Source organism: Pipistrellus kuhlii, unplaced genomic scaffold, assembly GCF_014108245.1.
Source record: "Pipistrellus kuhlii isolate mPipKuh1 unplaced genomic scaffold, mPipKuh1.p scaffold_m20_p_6, whole genome shotgun sequence".
NCBI lineage: Eukaryota > Metazoa > Chordata > Mammalia > Chiroptera > Vespertilionidae > Pipistrellus > Pipistrellus kuhlii.
In genome coordinates this window covers 19,528,437-19,540,609 of record NW_023425562.1, presented here as the reverse complement: position 1 = coordinate 19,540,609, position 12,173 = coordinate 19,528,437, and the positions used below count along the sequence as shown (strand labels likewise).

Sequence of the window (12,173 nt, the reverse complement as noted above, 5' to 3'; positions counted from 1 at the left end):
GTCATATTCCCTCGTGCACAGATTTAGTGTTGGAATAACCTAACGTTTAGAACCTAATGAATGTGTCCTGAGTAGCCTAAAGCTTCTCATTTTGTAGTGTCAAGTGGCAGACACATCCTAAAACGTTGCTATGTAAACTCACATGCAGCCTTTTAGTCCCCTCAGCAAACTTTCATTTTCTAAAGAAAAAATTGCTTATAAGTATGGCGATGAAAAGAAATCAAATATGTACACAGCTGTTGAAATAGAGTGTCTGTAGCTACCTTTGCTCACAGGGCTGGGCCGGGACTGCGTTACCTGCTTTTCGCTGGGGACTTGAAAGGTTCTGCTTGTCCCAGGTGAGGAGAGCAGTGAGTGCTCCCCTTAGGTAAGCGCCAGATAAAATCCCACCACCTAGAACGGAACTTCTGGCTTCCAGCTACGAGCCAAGTGCCCTGGCAAACAGTCCCTGCCCTCCCGGCTGCCCAGCCTTGCCTGCAGGAGGCCAGCACGTGACCACTCAGCCTGCTGCAGAGCTAGCCACAGATCCAGCCCTAAATCGCTTGGTTTCTCAGAACAGTAATGAACTTCCCCCGGAGGTCAAGTGGGATGCACTTCATCTGTCAAACCCGACGCCGCAGAGCGAGACACTGCTATCAGCATGTGGGGATGGAGACGCTGAGGGAAAAGCCTGTGACCCAACAGAATCAGAATCCCCTGGGAATATGGGCCCCAACCATCACTGTCTCCCAGGTGTTGCTCCGGGAGTTTCCAACCAATGACAGACAAGGACTTGACTAGAATCAGTGCTGCGGACTCCTCGGCAGGGCCTGACCGGAAGCTGCTCATTTGGATGCTGGAGCCAGAGCAGAATTGGAATAAGAAAGGAAAAGCAATAGATCATGTGGGACCCGCTGAGGGGGCTTGTGAAATGCACCCCAGAACCGTCCGTCCAGGAGACAAAGAGGAGGGATTGAGCCCTGCGCTGGGCAGGGGCCTGCACTTGCACTTACGGCTGCACATGGGAGAGCATTGGGGGGCTCCAGGTGTCCAGGCCGAGGCGTCACAGGTAAACAGCGAGAGCCTGAGCCAGTGGCTGGCTGGTCGCAGCCACACGGAACTGGCCAAAGTCTATGCCATGACTGTCGCCTACAGGGGCTGGAGGAAGAGGTGGAGCCACGATTTTGAAATGATACAAAGAGCGGTCTGAAACCTTGGCTTTCTGCATTGGTGATTTCCTTATCAATATTTTCTACTAGCTTTTTAAAAGATGTTTTTTCTACACAAGATACACTTCCTGTGTTCTTGACTTCTCTCAAAATGTCTGGAGAGAGTCTGCAGCCATCCAGGGACCTGTTCATCCCAAATGCTTGCCTGGCCCCCGAACAGCTTCCCATGCGCAAGGAAATGAAGCCATAGCTATCTTCTGCGTGGAGGCGTAACATGCATCTTCTGTTTTCTATCAGATTGTTTGCTCTCATTGCACAGAGACAATTAATCATGTATTTAAACAGACAGGGTGGGTGCAGGACCAGGGAACACTTCCCAGCCGGTTGCCAGCACCCGCTCTGCAGTGCCCTGCACACCTTGTCTGTCAGTATCCATGCAGCCAGGTGGGCACAGGATGCGGGGTCACCGAGATCAACAGCCACAAAGGGAAAGTGGGAGACAGGCCTCATGGTCACTAGCTCTGGGGATGCTCTTCCTCTTACAATGGGGCCTCTGGCAGGAAGGATTCTGGCCATCTGCTCAGGTCATAGTGTGCAAGGAATGACAAAGCTCTGTGGAAACCCTGCCCCATGTGTCTGAGAAGATGAGGCAGAGGAAAGCGTCTAGGGGTTATTTGCAGTGTCTGGCAAGCAGCAGGCACTGTGTGCCGTTCCCTAAGTAGTCACAGGCACCCAGTTTGAACATCGCGTTCTGCGTGCAGCCATGAGGAATAGAGCGATGGCCCAGACATAGTCCATGCCTTCAGATTGCTCAGAATTTAGTGCTGTGACTCTTCAGTGTCTCTTCCCCCATGTCTCTCTGGAGGAATTTGATGAAAGCCGCTGGCCCTGGCCCCTGAAAACACACATGGCCTTTAACATAAAATTTAGCTCGTCATTTCAAAGATCTTCTTCTTCCCTGAAGTTTAATCAAGGGTTTATCTAAAAAAAAAATAGAGGGGACAACTTATTCTATATAATAAAGAGCTAATATGCCAATTAGACTGGGTGGCAGAATGATCTTCCGAAATGACCAGTGGACAGGGCTGCAAGACAGCTGGGCTGCGAGGGCCAAGGCAGGCGGGCCTGCGAGGGCTGAGCCCCCTTGCACAAATTTCATGCATTGGGCCTCTAGTTGATTAACAACTGTGGTAAATGTAGAGTGTCATAAATGGTCTAATAGACAAGTGGAAGTTTCTGGAAGCAACAAAGGGGGAGGTTAGCATCAGAGTGAGTTGCCTTGTGGGCATGCATGTGTGCAATACCTTGAAAAGATAGTGTTCTGAAGGGTGTAGCTGATGAGGGCAGCAGGCTGAGTGAAAGCACATACAGGACAGCCAAGGGAATGTTCTGGAATTGTGAGAAGTCCAGTGTAACTGGAGCATAGGGCTCAGGAGAAGCTGGAGATGAGGAGATAAGGCTAAAGATTAGGAACCTTGAGTCTAAACATGGATTTTTATGCTTAGAAGCTTGGGTTTTCCCCAGTAGACAATAGACAATAGACAATGGTATGACCAGAGCTAAGCCTTAAAATATTTTTTTAAGGATAGATGGAAAAGGTCAGCAATTAGAGAGTGATGAGGCTTGCTGTAAAAAGAATCTCAAGCAGAAGTCAGTAACTGATAGGAAATGGGAAGAGCATATTGAAGGAACCTATACGGCATTATCTAGTGAAGTCTAAAATTACTACCCAGAGGGGAGATAAGATATTAGATTCCCTTCTAAAGTTATTAAATATATTCTGAACAAAGTGAAACACTAGCAATGAGAAATTAGTTATTGTTCAGGTCATTCTTTTCCTTTACCTTCTCCTATTATTTTTACAATCCTTGGTACAATACTTTGAAAAATAATACTAGGCCTACTAAATGATTGTTCAATCGAATTTTGTTGAATTTAACTTAACAGTATGATAGCTGTTGAGCCAACAATTAATATAACTCATTTTGAATAATGATGCTGGTCTACAAACACGATTTAAGTAACACTGAATACTTTTTCCTAGTAAACCATGAATGTGCTCCCAGAAGCCTTTGAGGACTAGCATGATATCCTATTTGATTATATACCAAAGTTATGTTTTAGGCCTTTTCCTGGAGCTCTGTTATTATATCATCTATATCAACCAGGAAGTTAAAGTGAAACTAAAATGTTACCTGTAAGATAGGATGCATCTCTCCTAGGAGCCTTAGCAAAGAGAACTATGTTAGTAAAAAAGGCATACTTTGGGAGCAAGGGAGATGTTGAATTTGGAAGCATAAGATAATTTCAGAGCTATTCAGATGTTTAGATTCATATCTTAGAAAGGTATGGCTCACTAGTGGAAATCAAATCTGAAAATTGTGCTTTTATTAACATTTTCTTTCCAAACTCAGTGTCTGGTTAGTGTGGATGATGGCTGATATCATCAGCGTAATGACATCAGGATAGGTGTGTTGACTTTGCCAAAGCATACTATGTTACTAACTGAGTCCTTCACCACCACCCCACCCCCCCACCCCCCCAACCCCCCCTCCCCCACTCAAAAAGTTTTTTAAATAAGATTTTGTCACAATAAAAGGCGCAATTGCCTGCAAAAATACTTCCTTTGAAAATATCTTACCAACTGGCTAATTTGCACATGGATTTCTTGTTCTGAGATCCTCATGATGCCTTTTAAATCAAGTCCTCTGTATCACATGCGCATCCATTTCCTGTTCTTCCTGTCCCTTGTCTAACTCCTTCCCTGGAGTCATGCTCCCTAGCAGTGGTTCTCAAACCTCATTGTCTTTCAAAGTCACCTAAAGAGGTGCCCTGGCCACACCCCAGACCTCTGGACTCACACCCACTCCCCGCTCTAAAGCTCACCTCTGGGTCTCATCTCATGGCTGCACTGGTTGGCTGTAGATGGGGGTTGGAATTACCTGACATGGTGATTTGAAAAATGAAACTAAGCATTGAACTTTACAGGCTGCAAATTCTCAGTCTTTCTGTTTGCTTTTAAAAAATGAGAGAAGTGTGAAATAATGCTCAAAGAAAAGCTCACTTAGTCATAGACTCTGCTTTCCTGTAAGCCCCACACAAGCCCCTCTAGCCCCAACCATCAAGCCAGGTCCGACTGCACCTCCTTCATTCATTGCTCTGTGCCACAGGCCACCTGTTTTCTTCTTGGAGTATTCTCCCTCCTCCTCAACATGTATTCAGATCCTGCTTTGATTCAGGAGCCAACTTGAGCCCTTCTATGTCCCCGCCTCCTCCTCTTCCTCCTCCTCATCTTCCTCCTCCTTCTCTTCCTCCTCCTCTTCCAAACCTTTCCAAAGTTTCCATCCCACTTAGCATCCCTGTACAGTCTTTCGAGTACCAGTAGTTTCTTTATTTAAACCTGCACTGTGAATGTGGGCTTTTTATAATGTCATGTCTCATCTTGATCTTCTGAGTGTCACTCCCCATGAGAATTACAATCTCTTTTATGGCCAGACTCTTATAGTTTGTTAAATTACCTGTAACCTGGAGAATAATGTATTATAGAACCTTTAAAGTTACTGGTTTGAATTTAATTTCTTTTGAAAAGGTTTTGGAATCTCATTTCTTGCTTCCTTTCCTAGCTCTGTATGTGGAAGCATATGGCTGTCTTTCTCCATATGTTAATGCCTTTGTGTGCAATAGATGGGTGGTGAGGGGCGCTGCATTGGGCATATCCTTTTTTTCTCATAGGCTGAGGCTCTCTGAATTTCAAGATAAGTATTTGATCTGAAAGTGAACTAAAATAGTCATCACTGTGATTTAATCTCTTATGGATAGATTATATATTGCATTCATTAAGAGGAAAACAAACTTGCAATTATAGAAGAAAAAAATATTGTATCTATAACTGACAGAGCAAAGTAAAGAACTGAAAGAATTTGAAGGGAGGAAATTTTATCATTTTATCTGAATGTGACAGTAAATTTTAAGGTCTGTTTTTCTCTTTAAAAAAATAAGAATACCTAAAATACATAGCGTGCTTTATAGTTTAATGTTTTCCATGTAAATACTTATTGTTGTTCCTCAGAATACCTATAAGGTAAACATGTGAGTATTATTATTCCCATTATACAAATGAGGAAACACTTGGATTTCAATCTGTTATCACGAAGTCCATTTTTTTCTCTGTAAGAGGAATTAGATGAGTATTGTAGCACACTCAATGTGCTTGTTTGCTAACTGTTCCCCACCCACCTGTAAGTCCCATGTGGTCAGAGACGCCTGTCTTGTCTGTGCTAGTTCTAGAACCCAAGACAGTGCTGCCATATTGTAAGGGCTAAACAAATGCTTGTTCTGTGAATGAAGTTTGTAGTCTCTGGAGTGGAAGGCTGAGAAGGAAAGCTAGTTATAGTGGCTTAGGGTAATGAGTGTGAAAAGACACTGGGGATGTTGTTAAAAGGACGATTCTGATTCTCTAGGTCTAAGGGAGGGCAGGCAGGGGTGCTGAGATCTGCATTTCTAACTGACCTCATGCCTTGAAACTCCAAGTATGCTCCAGGCCAGCCTCAGTGGCATCACCAGGAAGCCGTTCTCCACCCTCACAGGAGACTCCAGTCAGAGCCACTCCTCCGCTGGGATGGTAGTGAACGCTCTGCAAGACAGTTGTGTATTGGCGTTCCCTGGCTGCACACCCTCTGAGGGCTGCCCCAAGGCTTCTGGATGGGTGGTCGGCAGGATCACCTGCAGAGCTTTGTCAAAACCCTTGCCCACCCTCCTAAATGCTGGGGTCAGTGAGTGGGCGAAGCTGGGCTTGGGGATTTTTAAGAGATCTCCGACTGCTTTAGGAAAAGGGGAATCATGCTTAGAACCACTGACTGCATCCACGCTGGGGTCCTGGGAAGGCTGCTTCTGGACAAACTCAGAGATAGACTAAATCTTGAAGCTGTCTTTCGGTATTCTTGTACTTTCTGTGCCCTCTCTTCTGTATTTTACCCTATCACACAATTCTACTACTTCTAATAATGCTTGTGACATCCATCATTTCTGTTAGCTAGAAATGAGTTTGGCATTTCTGCACATTCCCCAGGGACATTTGGGTTTAAGTCATCTCTATGAACTAAGAATCCATCTTCTATTCAAATAGCAGGACACATGACCAGCATCATCACTTGAGATTCAAAAATTCTTCTCTACCTATGTGGAAACCACACCACCCCCACACCCTCAAAACCCCAAACCCTCCTTCCCCAACCCTCACCCTAGCCCTTTACTTTCAACCTGGGCTTTCTTGGATTTAAGACGGACTATTGAAGTTTTGTCTATTTCCATTTATTTATGGAGACAAACTACTGTGAGGTATTCATAATTAATTATCTGCAGTTAACACTAATCGTATTTTTGATTCTGTGAAGAACTGAATTCTACTTTTAAGAAAACATTTTGTTTACTCTTGATATGATTAATGTTAACAAAATGATGTCACTCTGCAAACTGTTGCCTTTTCTAGTATGTTAGTTTAAAGTGTATACAGTCATATGGATGAGGAAACCCCACTTCCGGTTGCCTCTACCTAACAGCAGGTGCTTTATGATGGACAGTTAGAGCTTGAGAGCTAGTAGTGAAATGTGTGCAGTGCCATCTAGTGGTATATCATCATTCTAGCATACCTAGATGTCCTCACTTTCTAAAATGCTCAACAGAAAGCAACATATTTATACAACTGTCAGACTTTAAAACAGACCCTTTACTAACTGCCTAATGACTCTTGACTTAGCACATTTGTTCCTCCTCAACTCAGCAGAAGAGTTGTGATACTTACCTTTCTCAATGATAATTAGTAGATATTGAACTATGCTTATTGTGCATGAAATACTGTATAAAATGCTTTTCTTGTACTTCTGGACCCTTCACAGCCATTACCTAATCCAGCAAGTCACAGAATTTCCAGTTACCTGTTTGTGTGACTGTGACTCATCTCTGTGTCCCCTTCAGACTCGGTCCCCAGAGGCAGGAGCCACATCTGCATTGTTTGCCATTGAGTCCCTAGGCCCTACTTGGGGCCTGGCACATAACTGTGAAGCCTCATTTTACTTTCATGTATAATTATCTGGTCTAACAGCCATAATTACTGTTTCCTTTCTCCTTATATGGAGACTTTAAATGTGAAAGCCCAAATATATTATAGATCATACTTATTTTTAGTAACATTCACATGATTTCTAGATATTTTATGTGTCCATATTATTATTTCCTAGGTTACATGCCCTATCCAAACAATTTGTAAGCATCACCCCATTTATTTTCCCCCCCCCAATTTATTCTATATCGTAACCATCTGAAGGTAGATGCTTTTGCCATCCCCACTTTGCCAAGATGAAGACTCAGAAAAGTCAAGTAACATAAAACATGATTTACCTGGGATGCAAACCAAGGCTTTTGTGATTCTGTGTGACTATATCGTATTGCCTCTTTAGCAGTCACATGCACATTCACGGTTGAGTCATTACCTTGTCATGTGTTTACTTAGCTAATAGATAGGTATTAAGCTCCTGTGGTGTGTGAGGCTGGGGGCAGATGGAGTCTCCTCCTGTGCAACATGCAGTTGCAGATGACAGACAGACAACCAGCTGGCCTGCACAGAGTCCACTAAATAATGGGGAGAACAGGGTCCCAAGGTGGCACGCAGGAGGGTGCAAAACCTAGAGGTGAGAGATCCAGTCAAGCATCCTTGAAGAAGTGGTGTTGACACTCAGACATAGATGAGACATAGATGAGAAGAAAGTGGGGCCAGGTCTGAAAGAACTTCACAACCCATGTTGAAGAGTTTCAATTTAATGGGAAGTTATTAAAGGAGTTGACACAACATACAAATGACAGGTCAGATATGCAGTTCAGAAATGCCACCCTGGCTACAGTGTTTAGAATGAATTGGAGTGGACAGAGAATGAAGATGAAGGAATTGACTTTGTCAGTGAGATCATGGTGATAACATTGGGTGGTGGGAATAAAAGCCTGTGGAAATGGAGGGCAGTCATTGATTGCATACGAGATATGAGGATCCAGGAATGAAATCCAGATTCTAGCTGGGGTGGGGGAAGAACATAGGGGCTGAAGCCATTCATCAAGGGAGGGAACCCCAGAGAAAGTGGGCTTGGCAGAGAGGAGATTAGTGTAGGCTGGGCACCCAAAGGCTGAAGTTCCTGAGGGACGCCCCCCCCCCACTGTCTATGGATGTGCTGGCTGCTTCCATGGACTCCTATGATTCCACCCCTGGGAATCCTGGGAGCCTCTCTGTGTCCTACAAAGAATCTCCAGGAGAAACATAAGCATCCAGATGCCCTCCATCTCCCAGCAGCCATTTCTCCTTCTTGGCCTGTAGTCATCTCCCTCCATTCATGTGCCTCTTCTCCAGTGCCTGTTTCACACAACCCATAGTCAGGAAAAAGATAGTAACCTATTTCCCTTGGTGGCCTGAGTACAGATACCAATCAGGACACAGACCAGGTCCCCTCATCACTGCTCTTCTTGTGTCCTGAACCTACACATCTCCCTAAGGACTGGATCCAGAGGCTCTATAGATCAAATAAGTAGGGAATAGTGGTAGAAATCCCAGCTTTTTTTTTTTCCCTCAAAAAATAAATAAATTCAACTTATAAATGCTATTATTTTTTTAGTGCCTTGCTTGTTAAAGTGAAAATTTTTACAAATAACATCAAAAAATACAAATAATTTCCTTGTGTAATATACAGAGAATTTTGTAAATTTAAAAACCCATAAATCTGAATTTATCCAAACTTAACATTAAAGTAATTCATTTGAAAAGTAATTTGTGTTCCTGTGTCAGAATTCAGAGATCTGCAGTGGGGGAAATTTTATATGAACTTATTTTATTCATTTGTTCATGTATAATGTATTGTGTCTGTGTACTATTTAAAGGAACACAATATCCACTTATGCATTTCCCATTTAAAGGAACACAATACCCACTTCATAAATTAGGAAGTGAGGCTGTGAGTCTTCAAAGCTAAGAGTGTAAACACTTGTAGAAGAGCCAAATTTGCACCTAGGTCTTCGGACTCCAAGTCTATTACTCTGGACTCCAAGTCGAGGAGCTCAATAGATGTCAGTTTTGTGTCTTTAATTAGCAAAGTGTCAGAAATTAGCAAAGCTGTAGGAGACTAAAACTTGGTAATGTACATTTCTCAGGAACTGGAACTATACTTCCTTGAGAAAGACAACGTTTATTTTCAAATGCAAAGTGTAACGAAAAGTGAATCCAGAAAGTGGTGAAATTGTGGTGAAACTGGAACTCTCATACATTCTTAATGGGAATGTAAGATAGTGCAACTACTTTGAAAAACACTTTGGGAGATTTTCAAAAATTAAACATACACCTACTATACAGCATAGCCATTCATTTCTAAGTACTTACCAAGAGTACTGGGAGCTTGTGTCTGTACAAAGGTTTGTACGTGATTGTGCATATCAACTTTATTCTTTATCACCAAAAACCAGAACAACCCAAAAGTCCATCAGCAGGTGAGTTGACAACCAAATTGTGATATATCCCTCCAATAGAATACTATTCGGCAACAAAAAGGAACAAACTACTAATGCAACCGGCATCATGGATGATTCTCAAAATGGTTACACTAGTACAAGTATCCAGACTACCCCCAAAAAAACAACAACAACAAGAGTACACAATGGATGATTTCAGATATATAGAATTCTAGAAAATCATGTCAGAAAGCAGATCTGTGGCTTGGGACAGATTTCAAAAGAGACTTTTGGGGATGATGGATGTATTACCTTGATTGTGGTGATGGTTTCTGGGATGTCATAACAAGACTTCAGGGCTGACAAATTCCCTTTCCTTTACCTGTGCGCAGTGCACCTGGTGGACATCTGGAACGTCATAGAAGCTCTGCGGGAAAATGCGCTCAACAATCTGGACCCCAACACGGAACTCAGCGTGTCTCGCCTGGAGGCTGTGCTCTCCACCATTTTTTACCAGCTCAACAAGCGGATGCCCACCACCCACCAGATCCACGTGGAGCAGTCCATCGGCCTCCTGCTCAACTTCTTGCTGGCGGCCTTTGACCCGTGAGTGCCTTCCGAATGGCAGTTGCGTTTTACCTGTTCCTCTTGTGCCTTCTTGGTCTTTATTGCAAATAATGTTTTCGAGTAACCAACCTACGGCCTATTTTGTCTTGATCAGATACTCATTTCAATCAAGTTTCTCTGTGTTTAACCTAAATGTTAGCTGCTGTGGAAAAGGCTAGAGAGTAAAACCGGAAATTGAGTACAATTGTATTTTATCTCCTGACCTGTATTTAACTCATCCCAGGCTTTCTAGAAGCTTTGGACGCTTGAAAGTGTGTAATGGCGTGCCTGGGAAGCGATTTAATGAAGCATGCAGAGGGAGGGTGTTTTTCACTCTCTTCTTTGCAAATTGCCCAGGACAGTGTTTCTGAGGGGAAGTGACCAGGCCTTGGAGCAAACAGTGAGAGGTTGAAAGGGGTGTCTGGGCCAGCCCAGGGAGAATAGCTATGACCTGCCTTCCATGGTCTGGCCGAGGACAGGCCACATAAAGCAGAGTGAAGCTATCCACGCACCACGACTGAAACCTGGCCTCATTATCTCATCATTTCCCCTCATGTAATCAGAGACTTCAGAGCCGCCTGAGATCTTACAGACAGCGCTTACAAATCTCCCTTTTTACGGGTAAAGGAGCTGAAGCACTGTCATTGTCCGGTCCTCAGCGTGGCAGTGGCAGGGGCAGGGCGGGTGCTTAGGTATTCAATGGCAGTGCTTTCTCCGAGGCGTAGTGGCAGCCTTGTGAGATATAAAAAAAACCCTGAATTACATGATCAGCCTGTAATTTCAAAGGGGTTCTTGTGAAAAGCCTCTGGCCTAGAGATCGTATCAACGCCTCCACGTTTGCTACTGGCTTTGACTATTAAAAAGGGAAATTACTAACTTGACCTTTCGGCAGTCACACTGTAAGGCTCTCGGAAGAGTTTCAGCCTCAGTCTCATTGTCTGGCCCATGCCCAGGAATAGGTAAGGCGGGCACAGGGGACGATCCAGCCAGGCTGCCATGGTTATGCTCCTGACTGACAAAAGTCCCCAGCTGTCCCTTTGCAACCCCATGTGCTAACAGAAGTGTTTGTGCTCAGTCTGACCAGGATGCATTGTTCTTTCCGAGATTCTTATGTTCTGAGAAATTCTCAAGTTGCAGTAAACAATTCTACAACCAGAAAGACTCTATGCACAGTCTGTACCGAACTCAGAGCTGATGTACTGCTCTGGGCTAATCACTATGGTAACAGAACAGGGCAGGTAGAGAGGCTGTGGTTCCACATGACAGGTGAAAGAAAGGAACCAGGCCATGGAAGTCCTAGAAGGAGCATTCCCATCCTGTCCCATTAGCAAGAGCAGGGCAGCTTTCAGGCTCACCAGTCGAGTCTTTAAGGGACTTATTTGTTATTAAAGGCCCTATGCACAAAGATTCATGCAAGAATGGGCCTTCCTTCCCCTGGCTGCTGCTGGCAGTGCCTTTGCTCTGGCCAGAGCCACCTTTTTGCCTTCCTACACTGCCAGAGGCCTGGAGCAGCTGGGGTAGTGCGTAACGCCTGTGTCCTGCCCTCCTTCAGGCCACTCAGTTCCTGTGTATACATCTTGGTTGGGTTAATTTGCATACTCATTCCTGATTGGCTGGTGGGCATCGCAAAGGTACGGCCAATTAGCATGTTAACTCTTTTATTAGGTAGATAAGTGTAACAATCTTGTAAATAAAGAGGGAATATGCTAATTGATCCTCACCTCATTGCAAAAATGGCAGCGTCCACAACCAATAAGTAAGGAATATGCTAATTGACTGCCAAACCCTAAAAGATGGTAGCACCTGTAGCCACAGAAGGTGGTGCCCAGTCCCCTTAGCACCACCAGGGCAGCAGGAGCACAGCAAGGCGGGCCCAGCCTTGCTGCATGCCTGCCTCCAGAGTCACTCAGCTCCCTCAGCCTCCCAGCCACCCAGAGT

The 12,173-nt window shown here is 44.2% G+C and overlaps 1 protein-coding gene across 27 annotated transcripts in view; it reads left to right on the top strand.

Moving 5' to 3' along the window:
- Positions 1–12,173, top strand: part of DTNA (dystrobrevin alpha) — a 283,947-nt gene that overhangs the window by 190,914 nt on the left and 80,860 nt on the right. For all 27 annotated transcript variants that reach the window (XM_036418363.2, XM_036418365.2, XM_036418367.2 and 24 more), the window contains one exon: positions 10,022–10,235. In XM_036418363.2, the coding sequence (XP_036274256.1) occupies positions 10,022–10,235 (214 nt within the window). The remainder of the gene's footprint in view (positions 1–10,021; positions 10,236–12,173) is intronic.